At 46.5% G+C, this 18946-nt stretch overlaps 1 protein-coding gene across 7 annotated transcripts in view; it reads right to left on the bottom strand.

Annotated features, from left to right (window-relative positions):
- LOC115148552 (rap guanine nucleotide exchange factor 6) overlaps positions 1-18946 on the bottom strand; it is a 131708-nt gene that overhangs the window by 49871 nt on the left and 62891 nt on the right. Inside the window, exon 1 of one of the 7 annotated variants that reach the window (XM_029690535.1) lies at positions 16738-17628. The exons of the other annotated variants lie outside the window; for them this stretch is intronic. Within the exon in view, the coding sequence (XP_029546395.1) occupies positions 16738-16791 (54 nt within the window). The 5' untranslated portion in view covers positions 16792-17628. Of the gene's footprint in view, positions 1-16737; positions 17629-18946 lie in introns of those variants that run through there. 7 annotated transcript variants of the gene reach the window in all.

The raw sequence follows: 18946 nt of genomic DNA, 5'->3' as shown, positions 1-18946 counted from the left end.
TCATTTCATAATGCATATTTGCAAATTCGTCACCACAGCTTTGGTGACAACCCCGTCTTAAAATAAGTTTTGACCACTTGGAACGTTTGAAAAAGAAGCTTCTCCTCCCATCCGTGCCGTTCTGCTCTTAAAATGATTACCAACTTTACCCTATTCATGTAATAATGAAAACAGATGGGTAAAGTATATCTACTTGAATATAAAGTTAAATCTCCCATTCACCAAGAAATTAATGTATTTAGATGGTTATGCCGCAAAAATATGTTTTGTTATTGTCGGTTATACGATTACACAATAATTGTGGTAGCCCTACTGGGGAGAGCCCATCATCCAACCATGAACCAGCAAACCTCTCCGACACACACTTGAGCGAAAACACAGCCTGTAGAAGGAGAGAGGAGAGCCAGTTATCATGAGAATGACACTCGACTCAATAACTCCTAGTTGGAGCTGCAGAAATCATACACTGGCCAGAAGGTTAGACAAATAGTCATTGACCAGACAGACAAATCGGTCTCCTGGATGGGCTGGGCTCTCCCACCTCAGTCCTATGTAAAGAGACAGGCTAGTGGGGTGAAGGGGTCCAGACGTGGCTGTCAGAGCAGCCTAACTATGAAAAGTGTTGCCAGCCAAACAGAGGCCCGGTTAGAACGGACTCTTTCTCAGCGTTTCTACCAGCGCTGGAGGGGCGGTCCATTCTGTTTATTCCACAGCCAGGTGGGTCAATATTGATTCCTTTATGATGGGGTCAGGTTTCACACAATGGACCAATCTCCCCCCCTGCATCCATTAAACAAATCTATGCGGTTCCCAGAGGACAAAACTAATGTATGCATCCATCCTCCATGGCCTCCAACCCATGAAAGTACATATGGACCGTATAGGATCTCTATGCTCCAACCACTCAGGTTAAAACTCACACCGTCAAACCACAGCAATAACAATGCTGCAATTATCTACAATCAGGAACATTAGTGGTGACACCAGAGCGGGTGTTGATGTCACGGGGCACGGCAGCCAGAGTCTTTTATCCTGCGGATGTAGTCTAATGACATATGAGAGGCAGTGGGAGGGTGGGATTGGCTAATGAGGGCGCCAGGGGGACAAACGAGCCAATGAAAAGGGAAGACCTCGCTAATAGCTGCAGCTCCGTAGAGCTAATTTACATTTCACACCAGCAGCAACTTCAATCGCACTCCAGTCCCCTCCCACATACCACCGGCTGGGGAGGGGCTCTCCTCCCATTCTGCTCATGAATTAATGACGGCCGTGTGGGGTGATTAAAAATGAATGATTGCCTCCTTCTGCTGTATGAATTCATCACGTCAACAAGGGGACGCGAGTCGAGCCAGGACCGATCCTTTAACGCTCATCTCCAAACATCCAAACATAGTCTGAAGAGTCACAACAGAGAATTTGTCATTTATTCACTCGTGTTCTAACCTTCTCTTGAAAATACGACTATTATACTGAACTCATTTCATCTCCGCAGACTGGCTACAGTAATTAACTGTCGCGGGGTTGAACCTGCAGTCGCCTTGTTCCCGTGAGACCTCGCCTACGTCCCAAATGGCACCCCAATTCCCTTTATGGCGCACTACTTTCGGAACAGGTCCCTGTTAGGCACTATAAACGGGAATAGGGAGCCATTTGGGACGCAGGGATGGTATGAAGCAGTGAGAAGCCGTTTGGGTGTGATGCTAGTAATGGCTCTGGTTCACACAGACAGGCGAACGGGGTCCAGAATAGGCCGCTCCATCAGAGGCAGGGGAGTTAAGGCACCGCTACAGGATCCCAGCAGGGGCTCCGTCATTAAAACATAGTGGAGCTTCCCAACTACGAACTAACTACCTCACTGCTCCAGCTCACCACAGCGAGGGAGGGCTAGCGTTAGCCTAGTTACAGAGACTGCTGGGCGCGTAGCACATTCAACTAGCAGGGATCCGCGCCATTTCTTTTCCCAGCTTTTCAAAACGTCATATTCTGTTTGATAGGAGAAAAATCCTCCCACCCCAAAATGAAAGATATAGGCTGAGAGAGATAAGCCAAAGGGAGAGGCTGTCTTCCTTTCATCACAGAGCAAAGCAGTCCACGAAGACAGAGACACGTCGGCCTGGAGGGTTGGCTGTGCTTGGGGTTGAGGAGGTAGGACTTCTGATGAAGTCACCGGAGCCATCATCATCATGTCTAAATGATTCACTCCGGTCCCCTCCCCCTAGCGCCAATTACACTCCCAGACAAACATTTGTCACCCGGAGGATTGGACTGTCCCTTCCTCCTCCCACATGGCGGCAGGGCGGGCACGTTAACCCTGGGCTGACTTTGAGCTGCCGCAGAGGGTGGGGGGGGGGGAGAAGAGATGAGATGGATCCATTTTAGATGTAGAGACTGAGAACACTGGTTACAACTGATCTGATCTCCATTTCCTATGTATCAAGACAAGATGTAACCAGTGTTGACGCTGTATTCATTTCGCAGCAGCGCACTTAAAGTATACACTTAAATGACTAAAACCAGAGAAAGTTTGTAGAAAATATTATTGACCTACATATAAATAATATCTTTGAAAACTAGAAATCGCCAAAATAAAAGTTAATGCGATGAAACCAATAAAATAAAACAATGAATTTAGGAGTACTTTTGGAATGGCTGGATTACCAACTGGGAACACATGGCACATGCCCAGGGGGCCCAATTGAATTTGTTATAATGTTTAAGCATAAGAACACAGAATGCCCATTGACATCCCCCACCCCCATTCCAAGACCCTTGCTAAAAGAATCTAGGGGAAACACTGAAGAAGTACTGGTTTAAGATTCCAACAAACTGTCCCAAAGCCACTTCGTCTCAGCCATAGCTATTTGTATTTATTATGGATCCCCATAATAAATGCCCCTCTTCTTGGGGTCCAGCAAAATTAAGGCAGTTTATACAATTTAAAAACATTACAATACATTCACAGATTTCACAACACACTGGGTGCCCTCAGGCCCCTACTCCACCACTACCACATATCTACAGTACTAAATCCATGTGTGTGTGTGTGTGTTTTTATTTTATTTATTTCACTTTTATTTAACCAGGTAGGCCAGTTGAGAACAAGTTCTCATTTACAACTGCGACCTGGCCAAGATAAAGCAAACAACACAGAGTTACAACACAGAGTTACGACACAAACAACAACACAGAGTTACAACACAGAGTTAAACAAACGTACAGTCAAAAACACAATAGAAAAGTCTATATACAGTGTGCGCAAATGAGGTAAGATTAGGGAGGTAAGGCAATAAATAGGCCATAGTGGCGAAATAATTACAATTTAGCAATTAAACACTGATAGATGTGCAGAAGATGAATGTGCAAGTAGAGATACTGGGGTGCAAAGGAGAAAAAAATATATATATATATATGGGGATGTAGTAGTTGGGTAGGCTATTTACAGATGGGCTATGTACAGGTGCAATGATCTGTAAGCTCCTCTGACAGCTGATGCTTAAAGTTAGTGTGGGAGATATGAGTCTCCAGCTTCAGTGATTTTTGCAATTCGTTCCAGTCATTGGCAGCAGAGAACAGGAAGGAAAGGCGACCAAAGAGGAATTGGCTTTGGGGGTGACCAGTGAAATATACCTGCTGGAGCGCGTCCTACGGGTGGGTGCTGCTATGGTGACCAGTGAACTGAGATAAGGCGGGGCTTTACCTAGTAAAGACTTATAGATGACCTGGAGCCAGTGGGTTTGGCGTTGAATATGAAGCGAGGGCCAGCCAACGAGAGCATAAAGGTTGCAGTGGTGGGTAGTATATGGGGCTTTGGTGACAAAACGGATGGCACTGTGATAGACTGCATCCAGAGTAGAGTGTTGAGGCTATTATGTAAATGACATTGCCAAAGTCAAGGATCTGCAGGATAGTCAGTTTTACGAGGGTATGTTTGGCAGCATGAGTGAAAGATACTTTGTTGCGAAATTCTAGATTTAATTTTGGATTGGAGACTCTTAATGCGAGTCTGGAAGGAGAGTTTACAGTCTAACCAGACACCTAGGTATTTGTAGTTGTCCACATATTCTAAGTCGGAACCGTCCAGAGTAGTGATGCTGGACGGGCGAGCAGGTGCGGGCAGCAATCAGTTGAATAGCATGCATTTAGTTTTACTTGCATTTAAGAGCAGTTGGAGGCCACGGAAGGAGAGTTGTATGGCATTGAAGCTCGTCTGGAGGTTAGTTAACACAGTGTCCAAAGAAGGGCCAGAAGTATACAGAATGGTGTCGTCTGCGTAGAGGTGGATCAGAGAATCACCATAAGCAAGAGCAACATCATTGACAGAGGAGAGTCGGCCCGAGAATTGAACCCTGTGGCACCCCCATAGAGACTGCCAGAGGTCCGGATAACAGTCCACATCCGATTTGACACGCTGAACTCTGTCTGAGAAGTTGGTGAACCAGGCGAGGTAGTCATTTGAGAAACCAAGGCTGTTGAGTCTGCCGGTAAGAATGTGGTGATTGACAGAGTAAAAAAAGCCTTGGCCAGGTCGATGAATACGGCTACACAGCATTGTCTTTTATCGATGTCGGTTATGATATCATTTAGGACCTTGAGTGTGGCTGAGGTGCACCCATGACCAGCTCGGAAACCAGATTGCATAGCGGAGAAAGTACGATGGGATTCAAAATGGTCCGTGATCTGTTTGTTAACTTGGCTTTCGAAGACCTTAGAAAGGCAGGGTAGGATAGATATAGGTCTCTAACAGTTTGGGTCTAGAGTGTCTCCCCCTTTGAAGAGGGGGATGACCACGGCAGCTTTCCAATCTTTGGGGATCTCAGACGATACGAGAGGTTGAACAGGCTAGTAATAGGGGGTTGCAACAATTGTGGCGGTTTATTTTAGAGAGGGTCCAGATTGTCAAGCCTAGCTGATATGTAGGGGTCCAGATTTTGCAGCTCTTTCAGAACATCAGCTATCTGGATTTGGGGGAAGGAGAAATGGGGGAGACTTGGCAAGTTGCTGTGGGGGGTGCAGAGCTGTTGACCGGTGTAGGGGTAGCCAGGTGGAAAGCTTATTGAAGCCAGGTGGAAAAATGCTTATGGAAATTCTCAATTATTGTGGATTTATCGGTAGTGACAGTGTTTCCTAGCCTCAGTGCAGTGGGCAGCTGGGAGGAGGTGCTCTTATTCTCCATTCACTTTACAGTGTCCAAGAACCTTTTGGAATTTGTGCTACAGGATGCACATTTCTGTTTGAAAAAGCTAGCCTTTGCTTTCCTAACTGCCTGTGTATATTGGTTCCTAACTTCCCTGAAAAGTTGCATATCGCAGGGGCTATTCGATGCTAATGCAGAACGCCACAGGATGTTTTTGTGCTGGTCAAGGGCAGTCAGATCTGGAGTGAACCAAGGGCTATATCTGTTCCTGGTTAAAAAAAAATGGAATGGGGCATGCTTATTTAAGATGGTGAGGAAAGGACTTTTAAAGAATAACAAGGCATCCTCTACTGACGGAATGAGGTCAATATCCTTCCAGGATACAACGGGCCAGGTCGATTAGAAAGGCCTGCTCGCTGAAGTGTTTTAGGGAGCGTTTGACAGTGATGAGGGGTGGTCGTTTGACCGCAGACCCATTACGGACGCAGGCAATGAGGCAGTGATCGCTGAGATCCTGGTTGAAGACAGCAGAGGTGTATTTAGAGGGCAGGTTGGACAGGATGATATCTATGAGGGTGCCCATGTTTACGGATTTGGGGTTGTACCTGGTAGGTTCCATGATCATTTGGGTGAGATTGAGGGCATCCAGCTTAGATTGTAGGACGGCCGGGGTGTTAAGCATATCCCAGTTTAGGTCACCTAACAGTACAAACTCTGAATATAAATGGGGCGCAATTAATTCACATATGGTGTGTGTGTGGATGTGTGTGTGTGTGTGTGTGTGTGTGTGTGTGTGTGTGTGTGTGTGTGTGTGTGTGTGTGTGTGTGTACCTATGTTTGCCAAATGGTTGGCACATGCAGTTGTGCTCGTTTAGCTTAAATCCCCCCCAACTCAAATCAGGTGGGTTAGAATAGAGTGGATCTCTAGAGGAGAGGGCAGCCATCAGACAGACACACACGTGATGTGTGTCTGTAACAGGTAACAGGTTGTAGGTAACAGGCTTGCCAGTTTTAGGGCCGGGCAGCAGGGCGGAGCGTTGCGGGGCGGAGCGTTGCGGGGCGGAGCGCTCAAGAAAGATCAGGTTATTGATATACAGCCGATTGCTCCACTAGCCTGTCAGCTTTCCATCCCTTCCACGAGACCCAAACAGCTAAAGCAATTACGCTAACAGAAATAAAATGAGCATCACTCCTGGCTGCAACCCCCTCATTAGGCTAACTTTAATGGCACAATAGACGGACGCACTGGAGGTAGAGCTGCAACGTAGCAGAGGACGGGAGGTGGAGACTAAACGCTGAGCTGAATCTCAAACACTGGGCCCAGCACCACAAGAGTCATTATGCATTCTATTTGGGTGGCGGCGAGTCATGCTAATTAGCAGCTTATTATGGACCATTGACTGCTGAGTTCTACTGGAGGACAGAAATGAGTACACACTAAAACAAAGAAATGGTTGTAGAAATGGATTGGCCAGAGGCGCCATTTACATAAAATTGCCGGTAGAAATTGTCATTCTCTTGGAATTGGAGTGTCTGAACAGTATGTCTGAATAATGACGCCACCACAACGTTAGAAAGGGACACGACGTGAACTTCAATGGCACGCCAGTACCCATGAACCCAAAAACCATTGTCCAGCATGTGCCAACCACTTGGCAAACAGTGTCATTGTTAATGTCATAATCTCAATTCCAAACCACGCAAACATACTGAGAAAGAGAACAATCTCCAGTATTTCAACATGTTACACAACTGTTATAAAGCCAACATAAGTGGAGAAAACAGTACAAGGCACACTCTGTAGCTCTCCTTTGATGTCGGTCCATTCTGCTCCAGATTGGCGCAGTGCAAGAGGCGTCACTACAGTGCCTGGTTCGAATCCAGGCTGCGTCACATCCGGCTGTGATTGAGAGTCCCATAGGGCGGGGCACAATTGGCCCAGCGTCGTCCCGGGTTTGGCCGTCATTGTAAATAAGATTGTGTTCTTAACTGACTTGCCTAGTTAAATAAAGGTTCAATACAAAATAGATTCATTCCATCTTTATTTAGAGATCGCCCTCTTCCACTCACGGCATCACAGCCAAATGGAGCTAAATGCTAAATAAGTGTAGTCAGAAGTCAGGTGTGAGCAGTGCCTTGCACACACGCCGAGAAGTCGCGCACGCCCACACGCGCAAACACGCACCGAGAAACGCACACACACACACTCCAAAGAGCGCGCGCGCACACACAGTCGGAAATTAGCCCTGCGGCTACAGACCGCTTCGGTTGGCTCAATGGTGTTAGAGAGGTACAGCGGACCGAGGGCCGGTATGACGTCTCACACGTTAAACTCTCTGTGAACCAGCCTGCCCTGAGAGCATCCCGACCCTCCGCTTCCTAACACCCTGACCTTTTCCCCCCACTCCCAAAACACCTGCTGCACTCTCACACAACAGAGCTACAGAGCGAACTAAAGTCTAGATTAAGATACAGTAGAGGGAGTGAGAGAGAGAGCGAGAGAGAGGGCGTGAGGGGGAGGAAGAAGGGGGGGTAGTATTCTCTTTTAAGAACCCCCTTTCCTCCTCCCCCGCTCCCTCTGAAGTGAACACACGGGGCTTCGGCGGAGAAGAGATTGCGGGTGAGAGGGAGGTGTAATGAATTGAACTTGGAATTGGAGGTGACGCGTGCGAAGAAAGGCGGGCGGGGCTGGGCGAGGGAGAGAGCGGGGGCCGTGCCACACGGGGAGACGAGAGGAGAGCAGGAAAAGCTGTCAGGAGAAAACCCTCAACATCTCTCATTCATCTCTCTCCCTCGCCCCCTGAGTAATGAGGACTGAATCAAAGGGGTGGGTAGTTACTCTCTGTGCCCCTTTGGTTTTGCGCCAGCGCACAAAATCAGAGCCAGCAGCATAAGCATGACAATCAAAGTAGTGTCACATTTCATATCACAGCCTGGTCATCATAATATCGCATTTAACTCTCATCTCGAGAGGCTGCTCCTTGCCTAGCCTAGCACGAGTGTCACAGTCCGCCTGGCCCCAAAACAGGAAATATGAACACCAAAATATTGTCATTATTCTATCTTAGGGATGATGTTCCTGGTCCTAAAGAGATTCCAGGGAGCTGAATCACCCTCTTCCTGTGTTGTAACAGAACAGATTCAGAGGAGGAAAGGGTTGGCTTCACTTTGGAGCGGGCACTGCCAGTATTGTGATAGCCAGGATGTTAAGTGGCGGCCTGGTGCTGATTCTGGCCCCGCTAGCTAAGGGCTTTGACTTTTGCCCAAGGTAGAGCCTGGAGTCAGTCAGAGTGGCAGCCAGGACTGACTAACAGGCAGACACAGAGTCAGAAGCTGTCTCTGTCTCAGGTGTGACAACAGTGACTAATAGTGTAAGGGCCATCCATGTTTAATCACCCAGCTGGAATTACACTACACAATGGATTACCAGGTTGTGTGTGTGTGTATGTAGGTTTAAAGGCATTGCGTAATCACTCATTTCATTTACCCTCTTCTGCTAGTCAGTGAGAAAATGACATGAGGTCAAAACTCTAAAGCGAAGTGTTCCTGTATCATCCCTCTTCAGGAATGGTTACATATTAAAATCTCCTGGTTGATTTACATCAGTGTGGGGGTGAGGCTGTGCTCCGTCTCAAAGGATGGGTCCAGTTCCCTGCCAGGGAGGTTTGATGTGTCTGTCTCCAACATGAATATTCATGATGTGGCATGGCTGAGACCGATCGCAAACCTCCTCTCGCCCTGGCCTGTGTCCCACACTCAAACAGCACTGGAAGGGAGAGAGGGGGAGGGAGAGAGAGAGAGAGAAGATGAGAGAGAAGATGTGAGGGAGGGAGGATGTGAGAGAGAGAGGATGTGAGAGAGGGAGGATATGAGAGAGAGCAGCAAGATGTGTGACCTGTTGCCACAAAAAAAAGGGCGACCAGTGAAGAACAAACACCCTTGTAAATACAACCCACATTTATGTTCATTTATTTTCCCTTTTGTACTTTAACTATTTGTACATCGTCAAAACACAGTACTTAGCCGTAATATGACATTTGAAATGTCTCTATTCCTTTTGAGAGTGTAATGTTTCCGGTAAATTTTTGATTTCACTTTTGTTTATTATCCATTTGACTTCATTTGTCAATGTAAACATATGTTTCCCATGATAATAAAGCCCTTAAATTGAAATTGAGAGAGAGAGAACAAGAGCGATAGAGAACACGGGCTCCAGACCGCCTCCATGTGCCGTGTGTGTGTGTGTGTGTGTGTGTGTGTGTGTGTGTGTGTGTGTGTGTGTGTGTGTGTGTGTGTGTGTGAAAGAGAGAAACAGGAAGGAGGGAGTCTGGGCCTCTCAGGAAAGAAGGCCATGGCCAGTGCTACCCGTATGAAGGACACAGGAGGCTAAACACGGTATTTTAACACAGCCCAATCCGTCCGGCCGCCCAGCCAAACCCAGCGAGAGGTCACTCCAGAGCCCCAGCCTAACCCCCTCTCCTCCCAGATGCTTCCTGCCCTCGTACCCTACTCCACCCCCTGCCAGGCACAACTATAATAACAACAACAGGCCCAGGGAGGGACCACCGGACTAAAACAAGGGGGACCAGCCACACCCTTCTGTTCTCGTGTTGTTGCTGGAGCTGGACCCTGTTCTCCACAGTTGGTACAGTCCTCTCAGCCCTCCAGATGGTGGAAAACACTGCAGCAGAGGGAGTCCTGTCTGACAGCTTAGTGTGGAGTCTTAACTAACAGAGTGGATCGTGTGGATAGCGATACAGTCCACACAAACACACTTCACAAACATCCTTCCTCAGAGGGAAGAAATCCTACTTGACTTCCAAATCAAATCAAATTTGATTTGTCACATACACATGGTTAGCAGATGTGAATGCGAGTGTAGCGAAATGCTTGTGGGGGTTTAACTGGGTGTTATTGGTCGAACTGACACCGGGCTGTAAGCGGCGGTTGGGTATACAGGCTCATACAGGCCCAAGGATCACAGTCAATTAGTACTGTATGTGAACCCCTGTAGGAGCAAGCGGACAAAGACAGGCCTAAACTCAATCTGCCTGGAAGGACAGGCACACAGCGCTCGCATTTTTGTATTTATAAACGCCCTTGAAAATGATCCAGAGAGAGAAGGGCCTGCTATGTATAGGCCTACCCAGTGGCGGAAAGAAATCAATAGCACTAAGATAATGGAAACAGCTGGAATGGGTGAAGCTACCCTGGCTGAAATATCATCAGCTCCTGGGTCTGGTGGGGAGGGGGCACATGGTTGACAGAGCTGTGGGACTGTGGAGGGTTCACTGTGTGTGTGTGTGTGTGTGTGTGTGTCAGGGGGATGGCTAAGTAATGGGATCATCTGCAGTTAGCATGTCTTTGAGACTACACTAGTAGTCTGAGGCCATTTGGTCCTATAATGGCAGCACAGTGGGCATACCAATGAAGAGGGGGGCCAGGGACGCATCCAAAATGGCACCCTATTCCCAATTTAGGGGACTACTTTTGACCAGGGCCCATATGAGTCTGGTCAAAAGTAGTGGACTATATAGGATAAAGGAAGCCATTTGGGACGCAGGCCTAGATCAGAGTGCTCAACAACGCTCATCATCGCATTTATTGGACAGCAATTACACAGGCCAGAGAGCTAGACAGTGTTTTTCATCATGATACCAAATCTCTTCCACTTGTACAACAAAAAATAAACCGGAAAAGTAGAGCTGTAAGTATAACGCTTTCAAATGATATATCGCTTCAATATTGCAGAGTAGTGCATTATCAAAATCTTACGCATCGTAATGGCATCGTAAGGGTAAGGAGGATGCGTTCATGCATGGTTCTCACAAGATGATGCAAGGCGAGAGTAGCTTGCAAAGTCAAAATAGGCACACGGTTTCTGCAACAGCACAACTACGACGCTCTGCAACTTTTTTTGGGGGGGGACCAAATCTCATATTTTTTGGGAACGTTATAGACGTGTCCAGATACTTTTTTGGTGGTTTTACTTGAGTTTCGAGAAACTTACCCCACCACCAAGAGTTTCTCATTGCTCGTTCTGCAGTACGGGGACCACAGATACTTAGCTTACAAAGGAACAACAAAGGCTCCAAAAACACCCATATACGATCTTCTGTACACATGAAATTTGTGTCATTCCGAACGTTATCTGCTACATTAATAGTCACTGTTGGACTCGAGAGATTCATTTCCATGTTTCAAGTATCATAGTATAACATACTATTTACATAAAAAGAGAACGAGACCTGGTTCAAAACAAGTTAACTTGTCATTTAAAGGTAGCCAAATGCCTCGTCATCTAATTAGTGGATTGCATGAATGGATGAACGAGAGGCATAATTCGAATAATACGATGTATTATAATGCATCAAAATAATAAAAAAAGGACAATTCAGGCTAGTTTTTGTTGTTGTTGTTGTTACATGAAACATCTTAATATTCTACTGACAACAGCAGACGGAGAGAAGCTCTGGTCTGGGCTGGTAGACAGCTTTCTGTGTCCAGGGAGGTCTAGGGTGTCATCTGGACAGGAAGGCGATAAGGATCGATACGCCATGCATTAGGCTTTTCAATAAGTTCCACAGCCCAAAAATGATTCTAAAATGAGCATAAAATATTCATGAAAACAAATATTTGCTATTCGGTCTTAATTTAAGATTAGAATTAGGCATAAGGTTAGCGGTGAGTTTTAAGGTTAGGTTTAAAATTTGACTGTTAAGAAATGAAATTGAAGAAATAAAAAGGCAGGGTTGCTCCATAATTATGACCATGCATTAAGCCTCCGGCCCATCCCTCGTAAATTACCATTCACAACAACAACTTTCTATGGATGTGTTCCCTTTGCACTTTGGTCAAATTTCATAGCCTCGCAAAGCTGCCTGATCCTGCGAGCTTACATTGAACGTTGCTCCACAGACATCAGCAACATTCATTGTAAGCTCGCGGGATCAGGTGGCTTTGCAAGGCTACAAAAGTAGTCCACTGTAGGGAATAGGGTGTTATTTTTGACACACCCTATGTCTCTCTGCTGTGTGTGTTGTGAGCCTGAAAAGGCCCTTTACTTTGAGTTCTTTGTGGAAAGGCGTACGTCTGTTTGGGTTGTGAGAGAAAATGTACACATGTACACACAAATGTACAGAATATCAGGAACACCTTTCCGTGACAGACTGACCAGGTGAATCCAGGTGAAAGCTATGATCCCTTATTGATGTCACCTGTTAAATCCACTTCAATCAGTGTAGATGAAAGGGAGGAGACAGGTGAAATAATATTTTTTAAGCCTCGAGACAATTGAGACATGGAGTGCGTAAGCGTGCCATTCAGAGGGTGAATTGGCAAGACACAAAATCTAAGTGCCTTTCAACGGGGTACGGCAGCAAGTACAAGTACAGTGCATATTCCTCTAGACACAAGTAAGTAGAAGGGTCAATCAATGTACAGTAATCAAGTGTTTGTGAATTAGGCCTATCTTTTGCACATTGCGGCTTCACAATGAACCATGTTATCGAAAATGATTAATTGTACCAAACAAGTATTTAACAATCTTCCAAGGCCAATACATCACAGCGGCAAAGATGTATATAGATTTTTCACATTTTGATTTCCAATACTTTCCCCCTCATCTAAACCTACCTAGAATACTCTTATATAATACCTTGGATATGATCTAATGCTTCACATCGGACTTCATCCGTCCTGATAATAATAGAATATGATCGGATGAGAAAGTCCTCATCCAGTGAGAGCCAGAGCCCGGTCTCATAGACTAGACGTAACCTAGTAAATGTAAATCCGGAACACTCAAATTAGTATGTGTTACATTTGGTATGGTTACATAAGGCAAAAAAAAAAGCGAAAGTAGGATGGTGGGTCGGGGTGGATTGGTGGGCGTATAACGGGAACTTCTGGCGTCCCAAAAGGTTGCAAGTTCGAATCTCAACCCGGACAACTAACGTTTTAGCAACTTTGAAACGGTTTACTACTTTTTAGCTCCTTTCCAACTACTTAGCATGTTAGCTAACCCTTCTCCTAACCTTAGCCCTTCTAGCTAACCCTAACCTTAACCATTTAACCTAACTCCTAAACTTAACCCTAGCTAACTTTAGCCTGCTAGCTAACCCATGACACCTAGCCACCTAGCAAGAATTCGTAACATATCATACATTTCCGCAAATTCAGAACATATTGTACATTTTTGCAAATTTGGAACATATAATATGAATTGCAATTCTTAACATATCATACAAAACGGGTGATGGACATCTACAAATGAATACATACCAAACGAAACGTAACTTATCATACTAGGACACCTGTAGCACCCGATGTCACAGAAGGCCAAAAAGATAATCAAGGACAACAACCACTCGAGCCACTGCCTGTTCACCGCGCTATCACCCAGAAGGCGAGGTCAGTGCAGGTGCATCAAAGCTGGGACAGAGAGACCGAAAAACAGCTTCTATCTCCAGGCCATCAGACTGTTAAATAGCCCCCACTAGCACCTTAGAGGCTGAAATCACTGACCACTTTAATATGGGAACATTGGTCACTTTAATGTTTACATATTTTGCATTACTCATCTCATATGTAAATACTGTTTTCTATTATATTCTACTGTATCTGAGTCTATGCTGCTCGTCCAAATATTTCTATATTCTTAATTCCATTCCTTTACTTTAGATTTGTGTGTATTGTTGTGAAATTGTTAGATAGATACTACTTGTTAGATATTACTGCACTGTTGGAGCTAGAGGCACATGCATTTCGCTACACCTGCAATAACATCTGCTAAACATGTGTATGTGACCAATACAATTGAATTTGATTTAACTGGAGTACCTCGGATTTACGTACAGAATAATACGAAATGCTCTGAGACCAGGTTGGGCTGAGAGACAGTTACCCCACCAAGAGAGCCTGTCGATTGGGCACCCTCCCTGCCTGACTGCCCTGGATCCATTTCACTGCAGATATTTCTCCCCTCCGCTTCCATTACTATTCAAAGGGGCATCAATCCAACGTTCTGCAAGCCCATTGATTGCGGAGGTAGCAAGACTAAGCACTCTGCACTCGAGCAGGGAAACACTCTCCCCTGAGGGAAGGAAAGGCATTCAGCGGCCAAGTAGATAGTAAACACCTCAACGCAGCAGAACAGAACAAGGCAACAAGCCTTATCAACCAGCTGACCTCTGTCCTGATCCCAGAGCAGAGCCGTCAACAGGGGACAACGGATGGACGCTAAAAGCTAACGCGCTCCAGGCTCCATTAATAACCCTCGCCAAGGCTGCGCCCCCAAATGGCACCCTATTCCCTATACAGTGCACCACGTCCGATCGGGGCCCATAGGGGACAGGCTGCCATTTTGGGACGTCCAGACGGGATGGCCTATAGTAAACAGGAGGAGGCTTAAAGACGCAAGGGAGCAGCACCCCACAGCAGCAGCAGTCCCCATTACTGTGGCCCAGGCCTGAATTGTATGATTGGAGACCATTGACTCTGGTCTCTCTCGGAACCCATCAAAACAAACTAGAGCCTCCTCAGGCAGTTAGACCAGGAAGTTTACAGTGACACAGGGGGATGGAGACAGGCTCCAGGGAGATTCACGGGGTTCAGGCCAGGGAAAACAGTGGGCCGGATATTGGCTTCTGTCATCTGAAGCCATCCATAGTGAATCAGTGTCACTTTCTAATTGCGTCGCTCACTTGTTAATCTTATTCCAACGTGTTTGAGTATTCATTAAGGCATGATCTGCTATGTCAATATTGAATACCGACTCATGAGCTGTGTAGCAGCCAATAGTCCCGTTTTTGCATGCTCCAGTTTGGAAGTAGCTAATTCATTCGCAATAGCATTCACACAGTAGCCTAACAAGTGAAAAGAGTTTGTCCAGCCCTGCCACAGATGAGGACTCCGGTAGATGAATACTGGCAGTGACCATCATGTTCAGGGGAAAATAATGGAACGGCATAACATAACCATTTCCCAACCACATAACAGTAGATCAAAGGAGATGGGAGTCAATACCCCGGACGGCCAACCATAAGTGAGCGTCAGAAACTCGCTTCTCAAAAAGAGGATTCCTCCTTAGCTCGGGCACAACACAAATGATCATGACCTTCATGCTATTTCTGTCCATACTGTAGCTTCAGTTAGTCTTGTGCTCGAGCTGATGGGCTTAAAGTGAAACTTCATTAACCTTTCTCCTCAGGTCTGCTCGTCTCATCAACGACGGGCGGCACATCGACTCTCATTAGCCACGTCTTCAAAACAGGCTGCTTCTCATCTCATCTCAAACATACGGATGACACACAAGACTCCACTGTGGATGAAGAGGTCTTGTGCGTGATGATGGGATGTGTGATCTCTTATCTCCTATCATAGATGTGTCTTAGTTAGCAGTAAAATGCAGCCATTCCAAGTTCTTTTATCAAAAAAAGCAGTGGATAAGATACTTTACCAGGCCACACGAGTTGGAAATTTGTCTTCTGCGTTTTCCCAACCCCCTCCAAGACACACACACACACACACACACACACACAAGCGCAAATGGTGTGCGCCTACGGTCAAATGTTTTTTGACAGCACCGCGCTCAGAACTTGTGGTGCATAGACCGAAATTAAAGGGCAAAGGCCTAACATGATCTACCCTTTCCATAAATTATACAGACATTGATTTCTAAGCATTAGCTTGTGGTTTAGGCTACAGAGGCATTTATTCATTTCAATCAATGCAAACATTTAGTCAACCTTACGCTAATTCTGAAGAACAACAGAGCCTAAAAGCTGATGTGTAGATCACAAATCCATTCAACACAAAATGTCGAGAACCCATAACTTGGTCAAAAGGAGTTGAACGGAAAATGGAGTAACTTGGAACGCAGACCTGGAGTGACAAGAGATTGGCATTAACGTGTCAACCATCTTCACACTCCTCCCTCATTAAGACAGTTCTCATAATGAAGACAAGCATCTTGGAAGGTCTCGACACCAAGATGTCTGGTCCCTTGGCGACACTGTGATTTTACTGGCAGTCGCCTGTCAGGACGCCTGAGTAACCTGTGATTAGGGGCCTACTTGGCCCTCAGGCTGGATGGATGGACACCTTAGCGCAGGAGAGAGAGACAGCCACCGGTCCTGCAGCTCAGGTGGGCAAAATGTTGTCAGACACTCAAGTAAGAGGAGAATCAACCAGTCCAGAACAGCCCAACCAGCATAGTGACAGAGCCATAGACACTCCCTCGCATTTACCTTTCATGCTGTGCATTCCAAATTCAAGCTCATCATGCATAGTGTAAAGACTCATTTCATCATTCATACCATTCAAAATAGGACATGGGCTCGACCACACAAACCTGTCACTCGGTAAATTTTTTTGCAGAATGCATTGTGAAATCTGAATATCCAATTAATAAATACACGCCCGTAATCTAAATAATGCATTTGAATTTACAGCAAAGCATGTATGAATAAACGCTAAAAGCAGCGGTTGAATGAGGGCTGTACAGTTCACACCTAAACGCAGAGCATCACACACACACACACACACAGCATCCTAACCCAGCAGAGTGCGCTGGCCACAGAAGGGATTACGACATCGCTTACTTTGGAGGACCACGGCTGCAAGCAGTTGGCATAGCAACGGACAAGGAAAGCCATGTTCAGAGCGAGAGCAGGGAGGCAAAGTTTCCCCTTTCGACACCGAAAGACAGGGGGAAAAAAAGGGAAAGGAGGAAAAGAAAGCAGACGCCGATAAGACGGGAGTCGAAGGGGCGCGAGGAAATCGCCCCCGAAAGAGATCAAATCCTCAACGTTGTCCAAATGTCCTCAGGCGTTAGTTGTCAGTTTGCTATTGTTTATTCAGGTTCTGGCAGTGACTGTCACACGTCAATCAAGAGGGAAGCCAATGCCAATGGCGAGAGAGGCATTTAGAGGATCACTAGTGACCCTCCACATTCAAATTAAGAAATGTATTTAAAAAACTGGACTATTATCCATTCGACATCTCCAGAGTGCTAAATGCATTAAATCCCAAAGACATAGCAGGTTGCATTGCCACTGCCTCAACGATCAGCGATCCTGCAAACTTGCTCAAGTTCAGTCGTTGCTGTAAAACTGCAGACAGGAGGATCCTTAGATAGAAGTCAAAGGGTTGAGGAAAAGTCATTTAAAGTCCCTGGTAGTTTTCTTTCCATCTTTTCAACCTGTTTGTAACTATGGCTGACAGACAGCTAATTCTCCAGGGCTGGGCCAGCGGTGCTGTCACTAGTCAATAGTCCCAGAGAGAGAGAGAACCCACTAGCAGGACTTCCAGTCAGTCAGCATGCACTCATCTGTGTCTATTTCCCTCCTCACACCGCCTGGCTCACTGCAGCTCTCTTCCTCCCTCTCTAGCTCTCTCTGTCTATAGCGCTCCGGCAGCACGTGTGTGTGTGTGTGTGTGTGTGCGCGCGTCCGTCTCCAGAGGGGCCAGACTGCTTGCTCCCGTTCCCCAGCTCAGAGTGCACAGACCCAGGCTAGCGCACTGCTCCCCCCCCCCCCCCCTGGAGAACCTCCCATCGATTTGACGGTTCACTGCAAAGAGCCAACGGCTAATAGGCGGAGGGAGGGAGGGAGGGAGGGGGGAGGGGAGCCCGGCTGAAAAAGAATGACATCACCTGGGCAGGGAGAGGGATGGGAGGAGGGATAGATGGAGGGAGGAAGAGGAGGAGAGAGCAAGTGCCAGGGGGAAACTGCATTAGACCGATTGGCTGTCTAGCGGGAGCGGAGCGAGGGAGAGAACTGAGAGAGGGAGACTAGAAAGAAGAGGAGCGGGAGCATCTTTATTGATCAGGCAGCAACATAAAGCCTTGTGCATTCAGCCACCTCCACTCCTTTAAATAAATGGCGAAATAACTAAAGAATTTTTTTTTTTTTAAAAAAGCATAAATCACAGCACGTTATCTGAACCCAGAACAACACGCGTCTGCTTGGGAAATATGCTAATGCCTTGCCTTTCACAAACGCTCCAAATCATGTGCCTGGTTGTGAAATAGGATTTGAAATAGAGTAGAAGGCTTTGATTTTGCAGCGCAGGCGTATTATCCCAGTTGCACTGTGACGTGCTGCCGGAGCGCAGGCGTATTATCCCAGTTGCACTGTGAAGCACACTGAGTTATACCCGGGCCAGAGACTGCGGTACCGAAGCGAGATATGCGAAAATGTGTACTACTTAAAGGAAGAGTACTAAACCCTTTCGCTGTAACAAAAAAAATAACCTATACAACCACTACTCCCTTATGGAGAGATGCAGAATGCAGCCGAAGCTGAGGGAGGTGGATGTGAAACTTTGTAAATCATTAGGTTCTCTACTTCAGTCTGCTGTCGAGTAAATGTGTCCGTGTCGGAAAGTCTTCTCTCCCTGCACCACTGTTCTGAAGAGAGGAATAACTCAAGCCCAGTATCCCCGCTCCGCGCGCTACCGCGTGCTGCTAAAGGATGACATCATTCTTTTAGAGAGCAGCCAATAGGAGGCCAGCACATAGAGCCTTTCTGGGAGCGCGGTCCGTAAAGAGAAGAGCTATTTTTCTTGGGGATCTCTCCCTCCACACCCACTCCTAACCTGACCCCAGCCCCTCAGCGTGAATAAAATGACCTTTCATGTAACTGATTAGAGGTTGGTAGACGAAGGAGGGGACGGAGGGAGACAGCGAGCGGGAGCGTGTGTGACGGTGAAAGCCAGCTGCAGCCTCGTTCAGAATTGTGTGGGGGCTCTCCCCTCCTTTTTTTTACAGGAGGCACAAACACATCTCAGCAAACCCTGTTTTACCATCCA

This window comes from Salmo trutta, chromosome 15 (assembly GCF_901001165.1).
Source record: "Salmo trutta chromosome 15, fSalTru1.1, whole genome shotgun sequence".
NCBI lineage: Eukaryota > Metazoa > Chordata > Actinopteri > Salmoniformes > Salmonidae > Salmo > Salmo trutta.
Note: the sequence above shows the minus strand (reverse complement) of the source record. Positions and strands in the feature narration are given on the sequence as shown.